The following is a 27,945-nucleotide window of genomic DNA, read 5'->3' as shown; positions in this document are numbered from 1 at the left end:
TGTTCTTGGCAGAAGTTATATGCACACATGGTATATCAATTAACAACAAGGTTTGAACAGTTGTTCAGATACAACAGCAATATTTTATAGGAGTTTTTATCAAGAGAAGTATATTCTGTTAAACGTGGGGAATAGATCTTTGGTGTTTGGTCTAGGAGTGAAAGTGTTTGTATGAATATATGAGAGTTGCTTTGGGGAACCTGGTCTTTGTGCTGTAGGTAAAGTGAAGTCTCAGATTGGCCTGTGCAGTCTGCACAGGCTTATCTGGGTCAACTCTTTCTGCTTTTATGGAATTTTTCCTTTTGAATGAAGCCTCTTCTAAATCATGCTCATGAAAATCCATGCAAAATGCAAAAAAGTGCTTTTCCTGATAAGACTGTGTAGACAGCGCAGGCTAATGGAGGACAACACTTTACTCACATGCATTAAGTCTCATTTACCCAGAGTGTGGCCATTAATTGAGATGGAACTGTTATTTTCCCATAAGAATTTGATCATCAACAGAGCAACACTTATTTCTTTGCCCATTAATTTTTGCAAATGAATGAACGTAGAACGTGGGCTGTATTTCCCATGAATATAGTCAGGCATCAAACCATACAAGCAAACATTTGTCATAAGATAATATGATGTATGTGGAAAGGATTCATTCATCTCAATCTTTACACTAAATGATTAAATGTTGATACAATGTGTATGCCTACTACCCTACTGATGCTTTATATGCATAGGAAGGATGTGTTTACTGGATCCACGTTTAAATAACTTTTATTTGAGACTCACTTACATTTTTGAGTTTTCTGTTTTGCATTTGATTGTAGCAGTTATTTAAAGCTGCTATTTATTTTGATCTCAAGTAGTTTTTATTTGTGAGCAAAGCTCACAAATAATGTTGACAGAATTTTGCACATCAGCATGGCTTAGCTACGGTAGGGCCCGTAACCCATGACTGCCTATGTGGATAACTGCAGTAAAATTTAGCAGAAGACAAATGCAGCGTTTGCTCTAACCACCTCATCTACCTGTTCTCACTGGTACACTACATAGTGTGTGTTTAACAGCTTGTAAGACAACGTTGGCCAGTCTAGTGTATATCATTGATATCTGTACATATTGGCTGCTTTCAGGGAAAACCGGGCTTAATGCATGTCAAATAAGATTAGCCTGTGCACACTGATTAGCTGTATCAATGATTTGAAAAAAAACACACATCTCGACCTGTGCTTTAAGACACACTCTTTTTTAATTTGAAAGGGTTGTGGTCATTTGAAACTTTCAATATAAAAAGCTATAACATAATTTTGAAAACTGAGTTGCGTCTAAGATTATACAACAGCGAACAAATTCAGTGCCTTCAGCGCTTTGATTGTGTTCTGGTGCTGTGGTGTGCTCAGGACTTGTGGCATGAGGGAATCTTACCCTTGCAACCAAGGTGAGAAGCAAGTTGACCCTTAATTTCCCACTCAGAGCCAAAGTGGCAATGGCTATGTGCAAACAGCATAAAATGAGAACAGCCTGCGAGTATTAACTCGCAGGCTGTTCAGGTTTTATGCTGTTTTCTGCGCATTGGTATCTAAGGGTTGGACATGAAGCCTTAAAAACTTAAATCTAGTAAGAAAGATCTTTAATTAAATTTAACATTCAAAGGGACTTCAAATGTGTCAAAATGTGTATCTTAGTGGTAAAGGGCTAAACAGCCACTGCAATTTGGCTGAATAGAGCCTTGCCTGAGACAATCAGAAACAGTTCATTTTGGTTTTGTGCACATGTTTGTACTGTTATCTTAATTGATTCCTGATAGGAGACCTGTTGCTAATTAGAATATTGTAATAACCTACCTTGATTTCAATAAGAGATAAGTTACTCAGTACAGTTAATTTGGTACTGATTTCTTGTTTTAACTAGATAAGCCTAAGCGCTCTTTATAATATTGCAATATAATGCACAAAAAATTGCTTTTTATGCCCCCGGTAGGGTGGCATATAGCAGTTGAACTGTCCGTCAGTCAGTATGTCAGTCTGTCCGTCCGTCCGAAAAAACTTTAACATTGGCCATAACTTTTTAAATATTAAAGATAGCACCTTGATATTTGGCATGCATGTGTATCTCATGGAGCTGCAAATTTTGAGTGGTAAAATTTCAAGGTTTACATCATCCTTTAAGGTCTAGGGTCGAGAAAACAAAGTCAAGGGAAGTAATAAGCTTTAAATGGACATAGTTATCTGACCTGCCCACGTATATATTTTTGTTAAATAAATCAAAGCGGAGCAGTAAGAGGCATTGTGTTTGTGACAAACACATTGTGGTAAAAGGTCAAGGTCATCCTTTATAGTCTACGGTAAAAAATACAGATTTAAGGGAAGTAATAAGCTTTAAAAAGGGAGAAAATTATTCAATATTGAACATAGCCACTTTATATATTTGGCATGCATGTGTATCTCATGGAGCTGCACATTTTGAGTGGTTAATCTACAGTCACGGTAGTGGCTTTTAATTATTTGCTACTAAAAATAGAGATTTGTTACAGACAATTATTTTCAAGGGAAGTAATTTATATAATTATAAATCTCATATTATATATTTCCTTACCAAGAATTGACGTTCTTTTCACAGTTACTGTACAGATTTATTATTTTGATTATTTATAACCCAAATGATTGATTTTTCAAAGTTGTTTATTTTAATGATATAATTATAATTTCTTTAATGTTCATAACATACCTGTGGACTTACGTCCATAGATACATAGTCAACTCTGGCTATGATCTCATTTAAACCACAGGCCTTGGTTGTCAGTGATGTCTGACATGGTCCCCCCCCCCCCCCCCCCTCAACCCCCCCCCCCACCCCCCCCCACCCCCGTTTGGATTGGACAATATTCAAGGGAAGTAATAACCTTTAAAGGGAGATGATTTCTATACCTGCCAAATGATTAAATAGAAATTTTATTTCAATGCAGCTCAGTAGGGGGCGACACTTTCCGCTTTAATGGTATTTTTAGTTTCAAGGAAGTCCCTCCTTACCAAAAATCTAGTTTAGGTGGAAAGTGTCGTCCCTGATTAGCCTATGCTGACTGCACAGGCTAATCTGGGACGACACTTTACGCACATGAATTAAGCCCAGTTTTCTCAGAACAAGACACAAATTAACAAATATTCAGCATTTGGAGAATACTTAATGCATGCAAGACCACAGAATCGGCAGCTGAAAAGTCAAGGTCACACTTTAAAGGTCAAAACTCAAATATCGACACAATGCAGCTCGCCTAGACAACATCCATCAGACAATGTTACCATTTTTTGCCACAGATATTCACCATTGACCTTGCACAACAAATAGTTCAATGCCTGTATCTCTCTCAAAGGTCAAGGTCATATTCAAAGATATATGTTAAAAAAACTGGCATAATACAGATTGTGCAGACTGTAACTTTTTATAGGCATATAGTATTACAAAATTCAATGTGTGTTCATATAGTTATTCATTATAAAATTACTCAGTATTTATGTCAGTCTGATCTACTATAGAACAATTTTTTGTTATTTCCTTTCTGAACATGAAAGAACTTGCCTTTGGCAGTAGTAAGAATATTTACCTTAAGTAGGCGTAAATTGAATAAGCGTTATAATTTCATTGCGTTTAAAAGTCAGTTGGTTGCATGTTTCACTATTTGTTAATGTTTTGTTTGAATTAAGCTATTACAAAAAAAGGCGTTCCTTGTATTGTTGTTATCTTCCTTGTTTTTCTATTCTTATTTAATGGTTCTTTTTCTAATTCAATTGAGTGTATTACCATTACTACATCATAATGGATTAAGAAAAGATCTAATGTCAAATAAACATGTTTTGTTCCCGAGACAAAACCCCATGGGCTTTATTTGGAACAAAAATAATTTTAAGTTAACAGTTTGCAACAATTGAATGTGAAGACAGATAACACAGAGTGGGTTAATTACCTAACCAAATAGCACAATCAATGGTTAAAAGATTGCCACTTTAAATATTACCAAACTTTTTCTTTCTATGCATGCATTCTGAGGTTGGAATACTGTGCAAGCATGACATTTGGAATTTTAAAACTTGTGTTCTCTTGACTTACAGAATCAAATGACACAATATTCTGAAAAAAACAATGCATCAAATTGTTTTTGTTGCTTTAAAACAGCATAATATTAATTAAAAGTGAAAGCTAATGAGTAGGTTGAATAAAAGGAGAGTTGAGAGTGACAAATGAGTCGTGTTCTGAGAAAACTGGGCATAATGCATGTGCGTAAAGTGCCATCCCAGATTAGCCTGTGCAATCCGTACAGGCTAATCAGGGACGACACTTTCCGCCTTAATTGGATTTTTGCTAAGAAGAGACTTCATTTAAACGAAAAATGTCATAAAAGAGGAAAGTGTCGGCACTTTACGCACATGCATTATGTCCATTTTTCTCAGAGCACGACTCAAATGTTTCTGATAGAGATGTGTTGAGCAGTTGCACATAATCCTTGATTCGTTGGCATAGGTCTCACACTGGGATAATGGGGATTAATGCATGTGTAAAGCATTGTCCCAGATTAGCCTTTGCAGTCTGCACAGGCTAATCAGGGACGACACCTTTGGCCTAACTGAACTTTTGCTAAGAAGAGACTTCTTTTAGACGAAAAAAAAAAAAGCCGAAAGTTTTGTCACAGATTAGCCTGAGCAGACTGCAAGAGTTAACCTGGGATGACACTAAATGTTAACCTGGGACCACACTAAATGTTAACCTGGGACGACTTTAAATGCACTTTTCGGCCTACACTGGATTTTTGCGAAGAAAGGCATCCTTAAAAAAACGCCTTAAATAAAAGCAGAAAGTGTTGTCGCTGATAAGCCTGTGTGCTTTGCATACTGCACAGGCTAATGAGGGACTACACTTACACACATGCATAAAGCACTGATTTTACCAGAACTTGGCTGTGGCTTATCAGTTATCCTGAAATGTGGCATCTTCTGATAGAAGGAGAATAAACATATCAAGAGTTCATCAATCTACCTTAGATCTTACATTCTGCTGAAAACAACAAAAAACTCAGACTGCTTTCAAGTAGAATATTGTTTGTTTTTGTCGATTCTTCAATGCGGCTTGTTTTTGAAAGATTGTAATGTTTTCTGTGAGGATTTGATTGAGCTGTCGAATTTGTGTATGTGTGTCTGTAGTTAAATTCTGCAAATCTTGGATATTGAGATGGCAAGAAATTTTCACCATCCATACAAGGTACTTCTGTCTTTTTGGATGTGATTTTAAGTAATGTTATTACTTATGACAAATTTAGACAGAGTAACTTTGCTCATAATAGCAGGAAGTCACTCTGAGGATAATCTTATGTTCGGAAACTATGGCATTCAGTTTCCCCAAATATTCCTTGAGTGAGTAAAACTTAATAAAAAAATTTGAAACATTATTACAATGATGATATTGGTAAAGGTTCCTTCAAAGTGCGTGCTTTAAGGTGGCTTTTTAAATGTAGATTGGACATTCCAACTTAAATAGGAGGCCAATGATTGATTTTGGAATTTTGATAATGGAGCAAACATAAGGTAAAGTTTTTAGGAGAGCCTGAGGGTTGTATCAGCCTTCTTTACCCATATGCTGATAGCTTTTTTGGCTTTCACCAAACAGTGTGGGAGTGATATGGTGGGCTTAGAACATCTATTTGTGTGAATCCAAACCTCATGTTTCAATGACATTTTATTTCAGAGTTCGCGGTACCGCTTTGGTTCTACGTCTGATGTGCCAAGCCGACCCAGCTCCTATGTTGATTACGCTTCCTCTAGTCGCTCGACGCCATCCCTCGATAAGGACTATAAAAAGGTACGCATTGACAGATTAAATGAAACTTGGCTCAAATATTGAGCAGTGTTCTTGAAAAACTGGGCTTAATGCATGTACATAAAGTGTCATCTCAGATTAGCCTGGAAGACACTTTCCGTTTTTTGGAATATAATTGCTTAAATATGTTTCTAATAAACAAAAATCCAGTTTATGGGGTAAGATAATCTTGGGTGACACTATTCACTTGCATTAAGCCCAGTTTTCCAAAGACACTATTCACATGCATTAAGCCCAGTTTTCCCAGGACACTTCACATGCATTAAGCCCAGTTTTCCCAGGACACTTTTCACATGCATTAAGCCCAGTTTTCCCAGGACACTATTCACATGCATTAAGCCCAGCTTTCCCAGGACACTATTCACATGCATTGAGCCCAGTTTTCAAAGGACACTATTCACATGCATTAAGCCCAGTTTTCCCAGGACACTTTTCACATGCATTAAGCCCAGTTTTCCCAGGACACTATTCACATGCATTAAGCCCAGTTTTTCCAGGACACTATTCACATGCATTAAGCCCAGTTTTCCCAGGACACTATTCACATGCATTAAGCCAAGTTTTCCCAGGACACTATTCACATGCTTTAAGCCCAGTTTTCCCAGGACACTATTCACATGCATTAAGCCCAGTTTTCCCAGGACACTATTCACATGCTTTAAGCCCAGTTTTCCCAGGACACTATTCACATGCATTAAGCCCAGTTTTCAAAGGACACTTCACATGCATTGAGCCCAGTTTTCCCAGGACACTATTCACATGCATTAAGCCCAGTTTTCAAAGGACACTTTACATGCATTAAGCCCAGTTTTCCCAGGACACTTTTCACATGCATTAAGCCCAGTTTTCCCAGGACACTATTCACATGCATTAAGCCCAGTTTTCAAAGGACACTTCACATGCATTGAGCCCAGTTTTCCCAGGACACTATTCACATGCATTAAGCCCAGTTTTGCCAGGACACTATTCACATGCTTTAAGCCCAGTTTTCCCAGACACTATTCACATGCATTAAGCCCAGTTTTCCCAGGACACTATTCACATGCATTAAGCCCAGTTTTCCCAGGACACTATTCACATGCATTAAGCCCAGTTTTCCCAGGACACTATTCACATGCATTAAGCCCAGTTTTCCCAGGACACTATTCACATGCATTAAGCCCAGTTTTCCCAGGACACTATTCACATGCATTAAGCCCAGTTTTCCCAGGACACTATTCACATGCATTAAGCCCAGTTTTCCCAGGACACTATTCACATGCATTAAGCCCAGTTTTCCCAGGACACTATTCACATGCATTGAGCCCAGTTTTCCCAGGACACTATTCACATGCATTAAGCCCAGTTTTCCCAGGACACTATTCACATGCATTAAGCCCAGTTTTCCCAGGACACTATTCACATGCTTTAAGCCCAGTTTTCCCAGGACACTATTCACATGCATTAAGCCCAGTTTTCCCAGGACACTATTCACATGCAGTAAGCCCAGTTTTCCCAGGACACTATTCACATGCTTTAAGCCCCGTTTTCCCAGGACACTATTCACATGCATTAAGCCCAGTTTTCCCAGGAGGAGGCTGATTTGATAAATGTGCAAAAGTCATTATTCTGACAAGGGAGAAGTCACACTTAACTGTCAACAGTTTAAGCCCCCAGTTGAGCCTTGCTCTGGGAAAACAGGGCTTGATACATGTGTGTAAAGTGCTGTCTATGACAAACCTGCGGTCTGCACAGGCTAATCAGAGATGACACTTTCCTTCTAGACAGCATTTTTGTGTAGAAAAGACTTCCTATAAATGAAAAATTCCATGAAAAAAAGCGGAATGACGTCCCTGATTAGCCTGTGCAAACTACACAGGCGAAACTTGGCTTAAATATTTTTAAAATGTGTAGATGTCATTATTCTGGCAATGTCAGTTACACATGCAGGTTTAAAGTTTGAGCCCACATTTTTAATGTATCGTCTCTGTGTGGACTGCACAGGCAAATCTGGGACGACACTTAACACTTTAAATTAAACCCTGAATGTTGCATATTTACAGCTGTATGAGGATGAGAAGCAAGACAAGGAGCGGTTGCAGCGAGAGCTGGAGCAGTGCAAGAAGGAGCTACGGGAGGCCAAGGTGGAGCTTGAGAAACAGATGAAGAAGCAGGAGGCCTCACGGGTGGCCGATACCAACGATAAACGGGTATGTACAGGTCACTGACACCAATGACAAACAGGTATGTATGGGTCGCTGACATCAATGACAAACGGGTATGTACGGGTCGTTGACACCAATGACAAATGGGTATGTATGGGTCACTGACACCAATGACAAACGGGTATGTATGGGTCGTTGACACCAATGACAAATGGGTATTTACGGGTCGCTGACACCAATCACAAACGGGTATGTATGGGTCATTGACACCAATGACAAATTGGTATGTACGGGTCGTTGACACCAATGACAAACAGGTATGTACGGGTCGTTGACACCAATGACAAATGGGTATGTACGGGTCGCTGACACCAATGACAAATGGGTATGTACGGGTCACTGACACCAATGACAAATGGGTATGTACGGGTCGTTGACACCAATGACAAATGGGTTTGTACAGGTCGCTGACACCAATGACAAAGGGGTATGTACGGGTCGCTGACACCAATGACAAATGGGAGAGGGGGGTCCTTTAAGGGTCGCTGACACCAACCACAAAAGGGTATTTGTTCCTTTAATCCTTAAAAGAAGGGTTGGATGGTGTCCAAGCCTTATATGCCTCTGTGGAAGGGGTCCTAGCCTTAGAAGCCAATGTGGAAGGGGTCCTAACCTTTTAAAACTTCTGTGGAAGGGTCCTAGTCTTATAAGCCTCTCTGGAAAGAGACCTAGCCTTATAAGCCTCTGTTGAAGGGGTCCTAGCCTTATATGCCTCTGTGGAAGCGGTCCTAGCATTATATGCCTCTGTGGAATGGGTCCTAGCCTTGTAATGCCTCTGTAAAAGGGGTCTTTGCCTTGTATGAGACTGTGGAACGGGTGCTGGCCTTATAAACCTATATGGAAGGGGTCCTAGCCTTATAAGCCTCTGATGAAGAGGTCCTAGCCTTATATGCCTCTGTTGAAAGGGTCTTAGCCTTATATGCCTATATGGAAGGAGTCCTTGCCTGTCCTAGCCTTTTTAGCCAATATGGAAGGGGATCCTAGCCTTATAAGCTTCTGTTAAAGGGGTCCTAGTCTTATATGCCTCTATTAAAGGGGTCCTAGCCTTTTATGCCTATATTGAAGGAGTCCTAGCCTTATAAGCCAATGTGGAAGGGGTCCAAGCCTTGTAAGCCTGTGTTAAAGGGGTCCTAGCCTTATAAGCCTCTGTGGAAGGGGTCCTAGCCTTATATGCCTATATTGAAGGAGTCCTAGCTTTATAAGCCTCTGTGGAAGGGGTCCAAGCCTTGTAAGCCTGTGTTAAAGGGGTCCTAGCCTTATAAGCCTCTGTGGAAGGGGTCCTAGCCTTATATGCCTATATTGAAGGAGTCCTAGCTTTATAAGCCTCTGTGGAAGGGGTCCAAGCCTTGTAAGCCTGTGTTAAAGGGGTCCTAGCCTTATAAGCCTCTGTGGAAGGGGTCCTAGCCTTATATGCCTATATTGAAGGAGTCCTAGCCTTATAAGCCTCTGTGGAAGGGGTCCAAGCCTTGTAAGCCTGTGTTAAAGGGGTCCTAGCCTTATAAGCCTCTGTGGAAGGGGTCCTAGCCTTATATGCCTATATTGAAGGAGTCCTAGCTTTATAAGCCAATGTGGAAGGGGATCCTAGCCTTATAAACCTTTGTGGAAGGGGTCCTAGCCTTATAAACCTTTGTGGAAGGGGTCTTAGCCTTATAAACCTTTGTGGAAGGTGTTCTAGCCTTATATGCCTCTGTGGAAGGAGTCCTAGCCTTATATGCCTCTGTGGAAGGGGTCCTAGCCTTATAAACCTGTGTGGAAGGGGTCCTAGCCTTATAAGCCTCTGTGTGGAAGGGGTCCAAGCCTTATAAGCCTCTGTGGAAGGGGTCCTAGCCTTATAAGCCTCTGTGGAAGGTGTCCTAGCCTTATATGCCTCTGTGGAAGGAGTCCTAGCCTTATATGCCTCTGTGGAAGGGGTCCTAGCCTTATAAACCTGTGTGGAAGGGGTCCTAGCCTTATAAGCCTCTTTGGAAGGGGTCCTAGTCTTATAAGCCTCTGTGGTAAGCCTCTGTGGAAGGGGTCCAAGCCTTATAAGCCTCTGTGGAAGGGGTCCAAGCCTTATAAGCTGATGTGGAAGTGGTCTTAGCCTTATAAACCTATGTGGAAGGGGTCCTAGCCTTATAAGCCTCTGTGGAAGGGGTCCAAGCCTTATAAGCCTCTGTGGAAGGGGTCCAAGCCTTATAAGCTGATGTGGAAGTGGTCTTAGCCTTATAAACCTATGTGGAAAGGGTCCCTTCCCTATAAGCTAATGTGGAGGGGGTCCTAGCCTTGTATGCCTCTGTGGAAGTGGTCCTAGCCTTATAAACCTCTGTGGAAGGGGTCCTAGCCTTATAAGCCTCTGTGGAAGGGGTCCTAGCCTTATAAGCCTCTGTGGAAGGGGTCGTAGCCTTATAAGCCTCTGTAGAAGGGGTCCTAGCCTTATAAGCCTCTGTGGAAGGGGTCCTAGCCTTATAAACCGCTGTGGAAGGGGTCCTAGCCTTATAAGCCTCTGTGGAAGGGGTCCTAGCCTTATAAGCCTCTGTGGAATGGGTCCTAGCCTTTGGAGGCAGTCCAAGCCCTACAAACATTAAGGTAAGGGACCTTAGCCTTATGGGTTTCAGGGAAGAGCAAGAGTCCCTGGCTTTATGGACCTTGGTTGAAGGGGCCTTAGACTTACCAGCGATTTCTTTTTTGTCCCAATTGGGGAAAGTTCCAGTACCATGCCAATTGGGGAAAATGCGCAAGAAATTGTGGTTGAAGCCATACTCAGGGGGAACCTTTTCTCCCAGGTAATTTTTTTTTACAACCGATACGCTTCTATGTGTGTAACATCACTTTATTCAAGACCATGCTATTCTTTTGCAGGAGCGGAGGGCATTAGAACGAAAGCTGTCTGAAATGGAAGAAGAAATGAAGGTAATCATTATATAGAGATCATGCAGATGTTGGTTATGTTTGTGTATGTGTGTGTGGGGGGGGGGGGGGTAAAAATTCTTCAAATAAACGCTTTTTGAATGTAAACAAACTGTGAACAAGCATGAAAAAAAAGAAAATGTGATATTTTCAGTAAATTATTAAGTAGATAATTGATTTTTATCTACACTTGATCATAGAAATAAATATTTTCACCCTTGTCTGTGCCATTCGTCAAAGCATTATTAACTTTTATCACTTGTGAATTTAAGCCGATAATCTACTAAAACCAATTAATATCGTCTATGTATATAACATCCAACAAGTGGGCTGAGATGTCCTTGTGTGTGTTTTGTTTTTGTGAAGATGTCATTTTATTTATGTGAGTGTGTGAGCATATGATTGTGCAGTTACAGAGGCCATTTTATAAAGTACGAGTTGTTTAATGCTATTATTTTGATAAGTCAATTAACGTTTGGCATACTTTTGGTTCCTTCTTTTTGATACCACATTTTAGTGTTTTAGAATAACATGATTTATACTTTTAATGTTATTGCCTCCAATTCATTCTTTCTTTAAATATATATAACACTCAGTTATATTCTTAACGTTTTTTATACCATGTCTGTAGTTTATCAACACAAAAACTTTGCCAAGTGCTCTACAACAAAACATTGTTTACTTGATATTTTATTTTGGTATTAGGATAATATGATTTAGTCATCAAGTTTACGTCAATTGCTATTTCAGTGTATATATTGTTAAAATCATTTAATAAAACCCAATTGCACATTGTACCAAGTATTGAAAACTCTAGGAATTGCCTATACATGGTATATTACAGCAAGTAGAGAAACTTAAGGCAGAAAATGCCAAACTAAAGGAGGAGAATCGGGCTCTGACTCGTGTGGTAGCCAAGCTTTCTAAATAGGTAACAGTACGATGGGAACCGAGCTGTCCAATGGTTGAGGTCTGGTACATGTGCAGGGATGGTATTGATTGGCTGAGCTCCATTCTGAGAAAAATGGGTTTAATGCATGCGTATAAATGTGGCTTAATTGATTTCAAAAATAAATAATCTATTTCTTATAAACAAGACAAGTCTCTGAATAGTATCTAAGTATTTCTTTTATTTTTCTATTAAAATACTTTCTAACACCAATTCTAAAATTATATTTATAAATCTCAATATTTCAATCAAATCTAACCGCAGAGTGTCATTTCTACACAAAACATCTCCTTTTATATCAAAATACACATAAACATAAAGTAATAATATTTGTAATAACATATTTGATTGGTCAAAGCGTTTTACTGAATACTTGTTAATTTCTGATTGGCTTGGTCAAAGAATTTTCTTACTACTTCTTAATTGCTGATTGGCTGACGGCTAAAGTATTGTTCCAAATGACAATCCCCGGAAATGGTGTGACCAAATTATTCACGCGTTTACCCATTTACCGGATATTCATTGTAGACATCTGATTAGACTCGTGTGAACATTTCCGTGGATGTTTTTGATCACTAACACAGATTGCACTTCTGGTGATAATAAGATATTATTGTAATCATTTTACTCCCACAACGGATTTAATAGATAATTTAATAAGATTAGAATTCCCGCTGCAGTACATTTGACCATTTTATCAACTTGGACATCTTGTTAAATATACATCGTTGAATAACATATTCATTCGTCCAGAGTATCTCATCTTTGACCTTTCACATTGTTGATCGAGTCTACTTTTACAATCAATGTAAAGGTGTGTCTGGTTTTTGCTTTCGAGAAATCTTAATTAAAGTTATATTTTATGTATACTCTTATATTATTTATAATTAACAAATAATAATAATTTTAAAATTCTATAATCATGGCCAATACATCACAAAGATTTATTATTAAATTTCCAAATTTCACTTATGTTATTATAGTTTCCAACATTCAAATAACTTCTTTATAGAACCATTATTATTATGAGATAAGATGTATCAATAATTTAAAAAGTTATTTTATTTATAAATATTAATGTAAATAGACTTTAAACATTTTATTACATTATTAAAACATCTCTTGATAATTTCTGAAATACAATTATGATAATTAGATTTAACTTAAAAATTCCTATCACATTATTAATATTATCTGTAACTAAATTTCTATCATATTGTTATATTATATAACATTATATTTATGTTATATGGATAAACAATATGTGATATGGATAAATACTGATGTAACAAAATATGTAACATTTTATTAACATTATATAACAGTATATTTATGCTATATGGTTATACACTGTAACTCCAATATAACGCGGATGACGGGGTCCAAGCCACGCAACAGCGTTATAAACGGACAGCGTTATAAGTTTTGAGCTTATTTATTTATATTGTCATGCTGTGTTGTCATCCGCAAATACATACATATAAATCGAATCGAACGATAACAGTATATATACCGCTTTTCTAATGTGCACATTTGTCCGATAATCCAATATAATTACAACATCACTTTAGAAAAAGTAATGTTAAACATTTATTACAAGAAATATGTTTACGAATTTCGTAAACAAATTCATATGCCTACGCCATTTTTCAGAAAAATAGTACAGTGCATTATGGGACACAGCTTTCATTGGACGAGCGAATTTAAATTTAGATTGAATGCAATACGATACATGTACAAAATAATGTTTTATTGCGTCATACGCAGCATGTAAAAAACGTGCTTTCCGTGGACTTTCTGATAACGGGCAAAAATTTAAGTGAATCTCTGTTAACAATTACACTGTGTTAGCATGTAAATAAAACGTCAGGATTTTTTAATTTACTTTTCGTATACGTACTGAAACATTAAACATACACAAAGATCTTTTTATGTATCAAGCTTGTATAGCATATAATAAACGATAACACACTTACACAGCCATAGTTTATACAATGAAATACAATACACGATAAATATAAAACATAAACAGGTAATTGTTTTAAATAACTTAAATTTGATAATTATTACGCTTGCACTTACCTTATTGAAATTAGCGCACCGAACCGCTCTGATAGGAAATACATGTAATAAACACGGACTCGCGAGTTTTCACACCTTTATTGACATTACACAACAGATTAACACCAATTAGCTGTCGAGTATCGTTTAACCTCTAATCGATTAAAATCAGTAAAACAAACGGATAAAGCAATCAAGCTGTGATCGATGGCTTCTTTGAATTTTCTGAAAAAACAAGTAGTTGCATAACATGGATTTGAATCAGAAATGGAAGGTTGGAGAAAAAACGGGATCCAACCCCCCCTGCGTTATATTGGACACAGCGTTATAACGGACCGCACTATATTGGAGTTACAGTGTATTTCTATTATTTTCTTACATCATTACGGGGCTGTTACGTTACATAAAGTATCGTCCCAGATAAGCCTATGCAGTCCTCACAGACTAATCAGGAACAACGCTTTTTGCCTTGAGGAAGCCTTTGAACAAGAAATCTATAAAGGCAGAAATTTGTCGTCCCTGATTAGCCTGTGCAGCTTGCTCAGGCTAATCGGTGACAAAACTTTATGCACTTGTACAATTTTTTCCATATCTTTACTGGGGAAATCTGAGTCATTTCCTGTTTGCAGTTTGACCAAGTGATCAATGAATCTTAAATTTGAAAATGTTTCACATTTGCAGTTTGACAAAGTAAGCAATAGCTTTGGAATGTTGATAATTTAAAACTGTCTTACATTTGACATGTGAGCTATGGCTTTGTGGAAACTTCATTTTAAAATGGCTGACATTTGCAGTTTGCAAAGGTTGCTGGCTGCATAAAGCATATATCTCAATTTTTGAATTATTCGACCCATTTGGTATACAGCGTTAAGGTTATTTTTGGCAGATTAGGGATGATGGAAGGAGTATGGAGGGAGATGGAGTGAGCAAACAAAATATTTGAATGCATTGAATAACCTAAGTTCTGTTCTTAAAGAGTGAACATTCTTGTCAACTGTAGATATTTAAACCTCTGCAAACAAATTATTAGAGAGGGTATGTTGCAAACAGTTGATCGGTCAGTTGGCATTATATATAACAAAATTGTGGAGTGAATTACTTCAAGATTTCTCAACAGATTCATTAAAAACTTCAAATATGTCATTTCCTTGAAGTTAAGGTATGCAGAACATTTTTTTCATTCCCAGTTGTCCACACATTTCTGATTTATTTGCCCTTGAACCTACCTAACAAAGTGTTGCAGGGGTATAAGTCAGTTTGAGTCTAAGGTCAAGTTGGTATTGAGCCATGAATATCAGGACCGTCCAAGGTACCAGATCAGTCATTGTAACAGCTCAACGGTTCCATCTTGCATGTTTGGCGCTAAAATGTTTGAACTGGGAATGAGTTACAATGGACTTGCAGCATTATCCCCTTCACCCAGTGTCTTGAAGATCACAGCCTTCTCATGGCATGTTGTCTGGATTGGATGCCATTCAGCGGAATGCAGTGAACAATTTTCCAGGAATGTTCGTTTTGAAGGGGCAGATATGTTGGCTGGAATATAAGTCCCATTTCCTGTTCTCGGAAATGAGCCTTGCTATGGAAAATGGGGCTTAGCCCTTTCAGCGCTGGAACCGAATTTTAAAGGCCTTTGCAAACAGTTTGGATCCAGATGAGACGCCACAGAACGTGGTGTCTCATCAGGATCCAAACTGTTTACTATTCTGATAGTATTCTTTGAAAAAAAATCTAAGAAAATGCTTATTTTAGAAATTCTGCAGACAACATTGTAGCAGAAGACAAATTTCCCAGCATGCAAAGGGTTAATGCATGTTCACACAGGCTACTCAGGGACAACACTTTCCATCTTAACTGGATTTTCATCAAGAAAAGACTTAACATGAAAAATACCATAAAAGCAAAAAGTGACGTCCTTGATAAGCCTGTGTGGACTGCACAGGCTTATATTGGGCAACACTTTATGCACATGCATTAAACCCCGTTTTCTCAGAGGATGGCTCAACTAGATTGCATGTTTGACATCAGCATGCAAATCCTGATCTGCCACATAGTACAAATTCTGTCTGATGATGCTGTCACTTGACACAATGAACGTAACATACAGTAAAAATTTAGAGCTTTCATTACCGAAACAAATTTGATGTAATCACAAGTGTTTATAGTTTGTATTTTGGTCATTCTCAATTTTATTTTATCCAAATGTATTGGTCACTTTGTGTGTTAGTTGGTCAGTGTACATTTTGTTTACAACATGGAATCGCTTAATCTGAATGTCCAGATTTCAGTTTGTTTTACCATTAATGGACCTTTACATGTTCACAAAGTTTACAAAATTAAAAAATCAGCTTAACACTTATTAAATACTGATAATCCTTTTTAATCACTACCACAAAATGTGTAAGAAGTCGATTACTATATAAAAAAACATGACGTTAGGCATGGCTTTTTGTTTTTCTTTATGATTGGAAGAATCCAAAAATTCTAAACCCACCCACATGCAAATATTCCCCGCACACTCAAACGCTCACGTTCAGATACCATGCAGGAACCAGTATTGCTTTGTCAAATAGTGAGCTATTAATAGAAGATTGTAAATAAACCAATGGCACTTTTATTTGACAGCAAATACCAGTTGTTCATGCTGCTTCTATTTCTGTTACTGTCTCTTCTCACAACCAAGAATGTGTAACTCTTAGGGAACATCACCAAGTCTCTGAACAGCAAATCCAAGGCCTTACAGTTTCAAGGCAATATCTGTGGCTAATTGTTATCCCTAAAACAGTCAGTTGTACTGTCTTTGTTCTGACAATCAAGTAGAATGTAACCCAGCTGAAAATGCTGAGGATCAAAGACAGGACCTGCTGGTGACTGAAGATCAAAGCCAGGACCTGCTGGTGTCGAGGAAAGCTTTGGCACCAGTAAATATATATGGACAGCTTTCTGAGAAAACTGGGTATAATGCATGCGCGTTAAGTGTCGTGCCCGATTATCAGGGACCACACTTAACGCGCATGCATTAAACCCAGTTTTCTCAGAAGGCTTGTGCAGTCTGCACTAAGGTCTCTTTTAAAAATCCTGTTTGAAAATGTATCTTAGGGACCATAGTTTTTAAATTTTTGTAATTTTCTTTAAACAATGTCCTGTTTTCCATAATAGTATAGTTTTTTCCCTAAATCTCCCAAAAGAAAAAAAAAGATGTGAGTTGCGGAATGAAAACCATTTGTTGATTGTTTGAGGGTTTTGTTGTTCTGTTGTTGCTGTGGCTTTTTTGAAGAAGATGGTGAAGCTTTTTTATAGAGGTTGCATGCCATAGTGGTGATGAAGCACCATATTAATGTTGTTGAAATCATTTGTTGTTGTTGTTGCTGCTGCTGCAAGTATGTTGCCATGCAAAACCCTTCTGTTGTCATTGCTCTAAACTACGACCTAAATAATAACCCCATGACCTAGAAAGCTTGGCAGTCACCGAGCATCAGAGTCTACTGTTGTCATGGAGATAAGAGTTGCTATATTAACCAAAATATTATTAGCAAAAGCTGTTGTTATTCTTAAATGAATATGACTTAGTGCATCTGCTTATTTCAACAATTTATGTCCTAACTGTCTGGTTATCTTAATTCGCTCAAAATGCTTTCCGTTGTTGAGTATATTTGTAAGTTTGTGTAAAACAAAAGCAGTCTTCTGTTATAATGAAAGGACTTGACTGTCTAGGTGAGATCAAAGCTGTTAAGAAGATTCATAAGAATCACATTTTACCTTTTTACAGTGCACCAAAACTTCGAAAAAGTACAGGGTAAATTACAATGAAATTGTGTGTCAGATGTCTGACAGGTTTGATCTGTAAGTAACATGCCAGTGAAATAAAGCTATGGTATAGTTAACATTTAGTGTTCTGTCTTTCACTCATGTTTTAATTGTGTTCTTATGTTTTCTAGAAAATGGAACAACTGAAGGAGGACAACAGAAGATTACGTGAAGAAAATGGAGCACTTATACGTGTTATAAGTAAACTATCAAAATAGTCAGGACTGGTAACTTAGAGTCAAGTATTTTAAATTATAATTTAAACTTTGGACGATACTGCCTTAAATCTTGCATTTTTGTGGCTGAAAGAAGCTAATTATCTATTAGATATTTATTATTTTATTGAACAATGTATGTTTACCATGGTCAACCAGTGTGTGGCAAAACATTTAAAATGAAAAGAACCACCATGATGAAGGAACAAGAAACTTATCGTCATGGAAACCTAGTTGTCATGAACTCAGCAAGCAAGGTGGATGGTAGAATTATTTATGTTGCCATGGCAGCATTTTAAAAGTGCAATTCTGGCTAGGTTAGCTCTATGTGATACTATGATTCAGGATGTGGCTCTGTCGTGGATTCGTTTGTTAGCTGAGGGAGACCTGTTGCTATGCAATTATTTAGTTGCTAAGGGAGGTAGTTTCGGTTGCTATGGAATGATTTAGTTACTAAGAAAGTTTTGTTTGGTTGCTAAATTAATGGCATTACAAGTCATGTAGTTAATATATCATAACATTGACTGGATCAGTTGATGTTTGATTTTGTTCTGTAATTCTCCACCAAAAGAAATTTGACCCTCCCTATCTGTACGGAGTTAATCCTTATCAAATATTATTACTGCAAACTGATTCATTTGTAACGAGTGTACTTACAGTGCAAACATTCAGTGACAAATAATAATAATTTTTTGTCAGACAATATTTTGATACATATATAGTTTTTTATATTTATTGGATTGTTTAATTGCTTTAAATAACAATATCTTGCCATTTTCTTTAAGTTGAAAATTCAGGCCTTAAGATCAGTGTTTGAATAATTTAACTTGCTACATTTAGTTCAATTTCCAGATAATCCAGTTTTTCTGTGTTTGAATACTTGTATTGCATATTTAATCTGTCCTAACATTCAAGTTATTGAACATTTTACAGTTAATGTAAGGAAATGTATGACTTCGTAAAGGACAAAATCAAATTACTATTTTAAGAATATTTTTTCAATAAAATTATTGATAACTTTGTTTTGATGAGGTGGATTCTCCCAAAAATGTATTACCCAATATTATTATTGTCCCTATGTTTGAAGTTAATCAATGTTGAATAAGGATCACACAACTTTTACATGTTTTTCCCTTAATAAAGTTGTATCACTTTTTAAGCATAAAGAATTGAAAGCTTTATTCCAGTACCATTTTAGCTGTTAATGGAAATAGATACACCACTGACTCCTATATCTTTTTTTCAAATCCAGACGTAATAAAAAAAGTTACACTTTGACAAACAGTGTAACAAAAAAGGATTTTTGAACAAAGGGCATGCTAAATTGCTGAACATTTTGATCACATTTTGGAAAATGGTTCAAATCCAAGGAATATCTTGACAGTTTGATATTTGAAATTAATACTTTTGATAGTATTGATATTTTCAATAAAATATATTGAACTTCAAAAGAAAGTGACTACGGGAATAGCATCAGGCTACTTCTCTTTAGATCTTTTCACAAGCCCATGTCTCTTAACCCGTTTATGCCTAGTGGACTCTCCCATCCTTCTAAATTGAATCAATTTATTTCCAAAATGAGGGATGTCTAGTATATTTATTTCTATATTTAGAATATTTCTTACAGAAATTCCTTGCAGCAAACAGCGTAGACCCTGATAAGACGCCGCATCATGCGGCGTCTCATCTGGGTCTACGCCGTTTGCCAAGGCCTTTTTTAGACCCTAGGCATAAATTGGTTAATTATTAGAGCAATATAACACATTTGTATTTGTGTCAGCCAGTTTGATGGCAATTATTTATTTATGTTCCACACCCCGAAAATCATAATGGTAATGCCGTAGATTATTTACTTGTAAACAATGTTGTAGCCCACTTTACGGAAGATGTTCTGTTTGTCTGTGTATTTTACGTAGATATCTGACCTTATCATAGCTATGAATAGCTTGTCAGTTGTATGCCATTTCCTCTCCAAGGATTTGTCAAAGCTGATTGGCTAATTAGTTTGTTGTTGTTGTTTTTGTTGTTATTCAGAACTTTTGGCCACATGACACACTGACTCTCATCCCATTTGCATTTCAACCCATGCTTTTATTGGTTTTCATCAAATGGTATATTGGACAGAATTGAAGAAATAAATTATTTTACCTATTCACATTATGTTTGATTACTGTTTTGTTTAATATATAAAGAAACTTACATTAGTTGTGTTAGTTTTTTAAAACAAGCTCAATGTACAATTGTAATTTTTTTTTTAATGTGCCCTTCTCTGTGAAAAAGGGTTTAATTCATGTGTGTAAAGTGCCGTCCCAGATTAGCCTGTGCAGTCTGCATAGGCTAATTAGGGACGACACTGTCCGCTTTTATATTTTTCATTGAAAGTCTCTTCTTAGCAAAAATCTAGTTAAAGAGTAAAGTGTCGTCCCTGATTAATCTGGGACGACACTTTATGCACATGAATTTAACCCCGTTTTCACAGAAAGAGACTCAAATAAATGTTGGTATGATCAGACAATTGTTGTATCTGCAAATACCAGGTTTTAACCCCAAAAGTAGAATGATTTTGTCGGATTCAAGTTTAAAACAATGGATGTTTAGTTTGCTATTATGAGTACCCTCGATTTTACTCGTCTTCTGGTGCTATTTGGATTGTTATAATACTGTTTGTTATTTAACATGTACTTATATATTTATTTGAAGTGCATACAAGTTTACTATAATGTTTCCTGCCCTAGATATGACAACTTTTAGGATTATTTGTACATTTTTTGTGCGTGATTTTTGAATTTCTCTCTCCACCTTTTGTGCCTTGACTGCTAATTTATTCATCATATCTCTTTCATGGTCTTTTTTTCTCAACCTACTTATTACTTCAGTTTTTTTTTGTATTTTGTTCAATGAATGATGTTATTACACTTAGAATGTGTGTGAGTTGTTTGGGGAATGTTACTGAATTGTAATATATGCTATGAGATTAATCTTGGTCATGTTATGTCAATATGAATATCAGATTAGGTATTGTAAATAATAGTACACTGTTATGGAGTGTTTGTAAATATATAATCATGTTTAGTGTTATTTTCAATTTCTAGCCCTTGTAAATAGATGTAAATAAGTAAATAACCAGTGTATTCCCAGTCTCCAAGCCAAATGTGGTTGCAGAAACACAAGTTTCTAAAGTTTGCTGTTATTATATGCCTGTTGTTGTTATTTTTTGTAACAAAGGGGAAGAACAATGACAAGATCTTGATCTCAGTGGTTACTTCCCTTTATGAAAATTGAAAGATGGCCCTATCCTGTTTGATTAATCTAAGAAATTAACTTTTCTATTTACTTGTTTGCCTCTACGACAATACCTAAATTATGGCATCTATGACAAAATATTTATTTTTTTATTATGTGTAGACTACTAGTTGAATTCATGAGAAGTGTATACAGTATGAATATTATTGTGATGGTGATTTATTAGATTACTTTTAGGAGAAGAGGAAACAAGAATGAACCTTTTTTGAAATTTCAAAATTCTAAAGAAATTATTTTTAACCGCGTCAGAAGGGGGTATTGTTGGAATATACTTATAGTCTGTATGTCCTTCGGCCTGGGTAAGGGTTAATCAGGTTGATCCATAAGTTAACATATTAAGCATGTTAATCATTTTAAGGTTATCAAATGTATACATTTTGTTGTTTTACGCACATACAGTTGAATACATCAAATTCTATGTACAGTCAGTACTGTTGACACATTGTGTGTTTTTTATGCCCCCGGTAGGGTGGCAAATAGCAGTTGAACTGTCCGTCAGTCAGTATGTGTGTATGTCAGTCTGTCCGTCTGTGCGAAAAAACTTAAACATTGGCCATAACTTTTTTACTATTGAAGATAGCAACTTGAGATTTGGCATGCATGTGTATCTCATGGAGCTAAACATTTGGAGTGGTGAAAGGTGAAGGTCAAGGTCATCCATCAAGGTCAAATGTCAAATATATGGCGTCTGTCGGTCCGAAAACTTTAACATTGGCCATAACTTTTTCAATATTGAAGATAGCAACTTGATATTTGGCATGCATGTGCATCTCATGAAGCTGCACATTTTGAGTGTGGAAGTTTAAGGTCAAGGTTATCCATCAAGGTCAAAGGTCAACAAGAATCAAAGCAGCATTCTCCTGAAGCTGCACATTTTGAGTGGTGGATGTTCAAGGTTAAGGTCATCTTTCAAGGTCATCCTTCAAGGTCATCCTTCAAGGTCAAAGGTAAAACTTTTAAAAAAACAAAGCGGCGTTCTCATGAAGCTGCACATTTTGAGTGGTGGAAGGTCAAGGTCATCCGTCAAGGTCATCCTTCAAGGTCAAGGTCATCCTTGAAGGTCAAAGGTCTGAAAGAATATTTTTAAAGCAGCGTTATCATGAAGCTGCACATTTTGAGTGGTGGAAGTTCAAGGTCAAGGTCATCCTTCAAAGTAAAAAAAAAAATCAAAGCGGCGTTCGCATGAAGCTGCACATTTTGAGTGGTTGAAGTTCAAGGTCAAGGTCATCCTTTAAGGTCGAAGGTTAAATAAATAATAAAAATTTCAAAGCGGCGCAATAGGGGGCATTGTGGAGGCTGACGAACAGATCTCTTGTTTCATTTTGCTATTCTGAATTTTGGTCCTGTCCTGTCAGCCTGGATTTGTTAGTATAAACAGGAAAAAGTGCACTTCAAAACAATTAAATGAAGGACTGAATGTGCAACTATTGTATAAGACCAGAAATGTTGAAAAGTAATAACGGTTCCACCCTTCGTGCTGCACGATCTTTCAAAACAAAAGGTGATAGTAGTGTTTTATTGAAAAGCCTTCTGGAGATCAAAATCTATATTCAATTTCAGCTTCTCTGTTATATCTTCATATACACATGTCTATTTAAATTAAATTGGGCCATGTTGATAATGTATCGATAGACTGTTCTGTGTTTCCATAGTCATGATAGATGTAGTATAGGTTTTGCAAATTAGGCTGAAGATAGTTGCATTAAATTCTTGAGTTATATAATAAGCCACTGCTGGTCAATCATACAGCCACATAACCTTCCCACCATGAATGTTCTTGACCCTGCCCACTCTTCTTATGTCCTCAAGCAAATTACAGCCAGTTTACGGCTTATCATGTGTGTGCTCCATTTTTGTGATATATTGTAGTTTTGCATAATACATGTTTTGTTACGTTTTACCTTGTTTGACTTTGAAAATTGATGATATTGTTTTATTGTACAAGATTAATTATTCACCAGATTGTTTTGTTGTTAAACAGCCTTTAAAACACTGGGTAATCAAACGTTAATTTCTGAAGCTGAATATGGGTCAATATTTGCTTTCCTGCCTTTCTTAGTTTAGCAGTCATATGTAAGATAATAGAACATTCAGTTACGATTGCCTTGAACCAGTATATCAAATGGCCAATATGGGCAATTACCTAGAAATTTGGAAGTTCAGTTGTTGATCTTTAGTTGCGAAGATCTCTCCCCCCCCCCCTCCTGTCCCCCACTTCTTTGTGCTCTGGGGAAAGTGTTGTCCCTGATTAGCCTGTGCCTGTCCCTATTCTGGGAAGACACTTGACACACATTGCCTTGCATTGTTGATTCCCAGTTATTTTATTGAAAACTCAGTAAAAACTGATGTAGATTTCAGTGAACGTACATTTTTGTTTTTATACATCTGTTGTTTTCTTGATGCAACAGCTTTAATTGCTGGTTGTTTAAGCATTTGAGAACAAAACATTGTCCTTAAAATTATAATTATTTTGTAATTATACAATTAATTTAATGACTTTGTTTTTTCCACCATTGGGTGACATGTTGGACCCAATGTCTGCTTAAAACCCCAAAACTTTTAGCTTGCCCTTGAAAATAATGGATTGATTTGAATTCAGAATGTATGTTGATGTTTCGTTGAAAAGGGAATCTAGCCAGTTGGCGACCCTTGACCTTTCCAGGAGGTCAGTGTCACAGTTGCTATGGTAACTGTGACCTGAGGTCATTTGAAGGTCAATGGGAGGAGCTTGTGCTGGTGACATGTTGGACCAGCGCCTGGCTTCACTCCACTATATCATAAAGAATTCTGTCTCCCTTAGAATCTTGTTTTCGAAAAACTTGTCTTAATGAATGTGCATGAAATGTCATCCCAGATTAGCCTGTGCAGTCTGCATAGGCTAATCAGGGACGAATGTTTTCACTTTTATTGATTTTTTCTTAATGCAAATCCAGTGTAGGGGAAAAGTGTAGTCCCTGATTAGCCTGTGCAGGCTTCAAAGGCTTATCTGGGATGACACTTTATGCACATGCATTTAATCTGGGTTATTGCCCATTTATCAACCCCCCCCCCCTTTTATATCACACGCTTCTTTTAACAGTTTTTAACCAGGTTTTCCGAAGGAAAAAACTGGTTATTAGATTGGCGAATGCGGGCGGGCTGGCTGGCTGGCTGGCGGGCGGGCGGAACAAGCTTGTCCGGGCCATAACTATGTCGTTTATTGTCAGATTTAAAAATCATTTGGCACGTTTGTTCACCATCATTGGACGGTGTGTCGCGCGAAATAATTAGGTTGATATCTCCAAGGTCAAGGTCACACTTTGAGTTCAAAGGTCAAAAATGGCCATAAATGAGCTTGTCCTGGCCATAAATATGTCATTCATTGTGAGATTTTAAAATCATTTGGCACATTTGTTCACCATCATGGGACGGTGTGTCGCACGAAAGAATCACGTCAATATCTCCAATGTCAAGGTCGCCACGACTAAAAATAGATTTTTTTTTTAAACAAACTTTCAAAGGGGGTTAATTTTGTTTGTTCATTTCAAAAGTTCAGTTTGAGTTTTCTCCCTTTATCAGATTTTTTTTTCACAATGAAAACCTGGTTTTGTGACAATTTTGTCCCTTGTCTAAGAATGAACACAATATGCCATCAGTTTGTTATCCTGTTGTCCTTGTTTATTTTGTAGTTGCAAGGTTTACACAAATGATGCTGTTGAAATAATGAACTCTTTGAAGCCCTGTGGTAAATTAGTAACTTAGTAACAACTCAACCAGAGCAGATTGACTTTCTTTCATTGTTTTCTGGCATATTGTAACCATTTTCTGGCATAGTGTAGCCCAACTTATCCTTTGATTCTTGATGTAAATTTAGCAAGTTCTGGTTTTTATGCTCTTAAGGCATCAGCACGTGATGTTTTAGGATAAAAATTTACTGGGTTCGGGTATGGCAAAATTGTTTGCCATTTTTGTACATTCAAACCATATCAAGCTGAACATTGTCTAGTCAGTGTTTGTTTTACACAGTAGATATTTAGGATGGTAACGCACTTTTATGTAAGTTGGAGTTAGACATCAATCTTGGAATAAACTGTTCTTTTCAATAATGCATTACATGCAGTTTACCTGTTATTTACCTGGTATTATTAATTTTAACTAATTACAAGTAAAATAGACACTTGTTTGTTTAATTGTATCATTAACTTCAGAAGAAGATTGTTTTTAATCCTTAAAAAATGAAACTGTGTCCATGGGCAGTTCAAACGTAAGGTCAATAAGATAAACAAATGCGGTCACTATTAATGAAAAAGTCATTGAAAATTACTCATTATACAAAAAATATAATCTACTTGGACTTATTCTCAATCCCACCCCTGTTTTCAATGCCTAAAAATTTCACAAAATCACATGTAATTGCATTATGCGTATAGCTTTTCTTTCATTTGTTTATGTTAGTTTTAATTAAGAATCAAGACCTCGTCTTCGTATTGCCAACTGAAAGGTTACCAGTTGTTAGTCTTATAGAGCCAGTATTTTGCTTATCTTTCATGTGTACATAATTCTAGATAGGTAGTCATGGTAGGTAGGCTAGACGATAGGTAGTCATGGTAGGTAGGCTAGACGATAGTGTACAAAATGAAACAGAACAATATGAGCCTCTCTCTGTGAAAAGGGGGTTTAATGAATGTGCATAAAGTGTCGTCCCAGATTAGCCTGTGCAGTCCACACAGGCTAATCAGAGGCAACACTTTCCGCCTTAACTAGTTTTTTGCTAAGAAGAGACTTTCTTGAAACGAAAAATATCATAAAAGCGGAAAGTGTCGTCCCTGATTAGCCTGTGCGGACTGCACAGGCTAATCTGAGACAACACTACGCACATTCATTTAACCCCTTTTCGCAGAAAACGGCCCATATACAAGCCTCTTTCTCTGAAAACTGGGCATAATTTATGTTTCTAAAGTATTTCCCTGATTAGCCTGCGCAGTATGCACTAGCTTATCAGGGACAACACTTTAAACTTTTATGGTATTTTTCGATTAAAGGAAGCATCTTCTTAGCAAAACTCCAGTTAAGGCTGAAAGTGTTGTCCCTGATTAGCCTGAGCAAACCATACTGACTAATGTGGGACAACACTTGAAAACCGTACAGACTAATGTGGGACAACACTTGAAAACCGTACAGACTAATGTGGGACAACACTTGACGCATATGCATTAAACCCTGTTTTCCCAGATTAAGGGCTCATATGAACATGTTAGTGATTGGAAACAAAAGCACAGAACTGTGTTTTTGTGGAAATGCACATGGAAGTGCTATTTATTGTAGTTCTTGATGTTGTATGTTGGAATAAAATGTGCTCTGCGAATCTGACAAAATCATTCTAGGATGGACTTTTTTGTTTGACTTTTTTTGTTTTTGAGTTAATGCATGTTTTTGAAGACTTACTTTTTGATTACAAATTGATTTTGTGTGTATATTCATCGTTGCTCTGTAAGTATTCAAATGAGCTGAGTTCGTGTATGCAAATGAGCTGGTGTCAGTGTGTCACTGTTATTTGTAATGTTGTCATATCAAACCAAAATACAACATGTACTTTAGTTTGTACAGAACTTTTTTGACATTGATCTGTGTATTATATAACTATTATTATTATAATTATTATCATGTAGCAAATTAGAAATTAGTTATCCACACTACTGAAGAAAATAAAACCTGTTTTGCATTAGCTGTGAAATATTGTTGTTATTGTGTACCCCTTGCTTGAACCAGAAGCGCATCTTACTTTATCCTACAGCTAAATGATATTAGAGAAGGAACCTCTGGGTGTCATGTAAACTTTTGCTTTACATACCTACACGCCTGTACACTGCTACTACATGTGCATAGCAGACTACTTGTTTAGCCTTTCACTTTCGGTTAATGGTCAAATGCAGTTAAGACCCGCTGACCATTTAAAATACATTGCATATTAACGTAACGTATAAGAATAATAGCCATAAGTTATTTATCCAATACTGCGTTTCGACAGTTATTAATCCAATAATGCTTCTGGACGCATGTCAACTTCCATAATGCTGCACGTTAATTCACATATTTCTTATAACATGACATTAATAAATTATCGCATAAATTACCTCCACAATACACAGCGTAAAAATGGTCCCGATCCTGTTTGCACCTTAGCAAAATATGAACCTTTCTCTGGCAAAACAGGGCTTAATGCATGTGTTGGCCATGGTAAGCCTTTGCGGACAACTCTTGCTAATCTCGAACGACACTATACACATGGATTACGCCCCGTTTTTCCATAGTAAGGCTTATGTAGTTCTAAATGTTAGTTTCCAAAATATTTATCGGATCATGTTAAATATTGGATTAGAATTCTCGCTGTTTTGTGACAAATATGAACAAGATCTACAATAATCTGGCTCGCTTGCGTTAAAGCGTTATAAATGACCGATTAACGTTCTTTAAATAACACAATAAACGCCGTTTATATTCGTTTACAAACAAACTAAAAAATAAAATCAGATTCATGAAATCAGATTAAACATATGCTTGGACATAGATAAGACTCGCTCTGGGATATCCGCGCTTAATTGATGTGCGTAAAGTGAAGTCCCATATTAGCCTGTGCAGGCCGAACAGGCAAATCAGGGAGAACACTTTCCGCGTATATTGG

At 37.0% G+C, this 27,945-nt stretch overlaps 1 protein-coding gene across 1 annotated transcript in view; it reads left to right on the top strand.

Moving 5' to 3' along the window:
- LOC127848694 (protein phosphatase 1 regulatory subunit 12A-like) overlaps window positions 1–24,589 on the top strand; it is a 123,131-nt gene extending 98,542 nt beyond the window's left edge. The window contains exons 26-29 of the mRNA XM_052381285.1: window positions 5,728–5,841; window positions 7,902–8,048; window positions 10,902–10,952; window positions 17,898–24,589. Coding sequence (XP_052237245.1) covers window positions 5,728–5,841; window positions 7,902–8,048; window positions 10,902–10,952; window positions 17,898–17,984 — 399 coding nt within the window. The 3' untranslated portion in view covers window positions 17,985–24,589. The remainder of the gene's footprint in view (window positions 1–5,727; window positions 5,842–7,901; window positions 8,049–10,901; window positions 10,953–17,897) is intronic.
- The last annotated feature ends 3,356 nt before the right edge of the window (window positions 24,590–27,945 follow it).

This window comes from Dreissena polymorpha, chromosome 10, assembly GCF_020536995.1.
Source record: "Dreissena polymorpha isolate Duluth1 chromosome 10, UMN_Dpol_1.0, whole genome shotgun sequence".
Lineage (NCBI taxonomy): Eukaryota > Metazoa > Mollusca > Bivalvia > Myida > Dreissenidae > Dreissena > Dreissena polymorpha.
The sequence above is the reverse complement of the archived record's forward strand: the minus strand, read 5'-3'. Positions and strand labels throughout refer to the sequence as shown.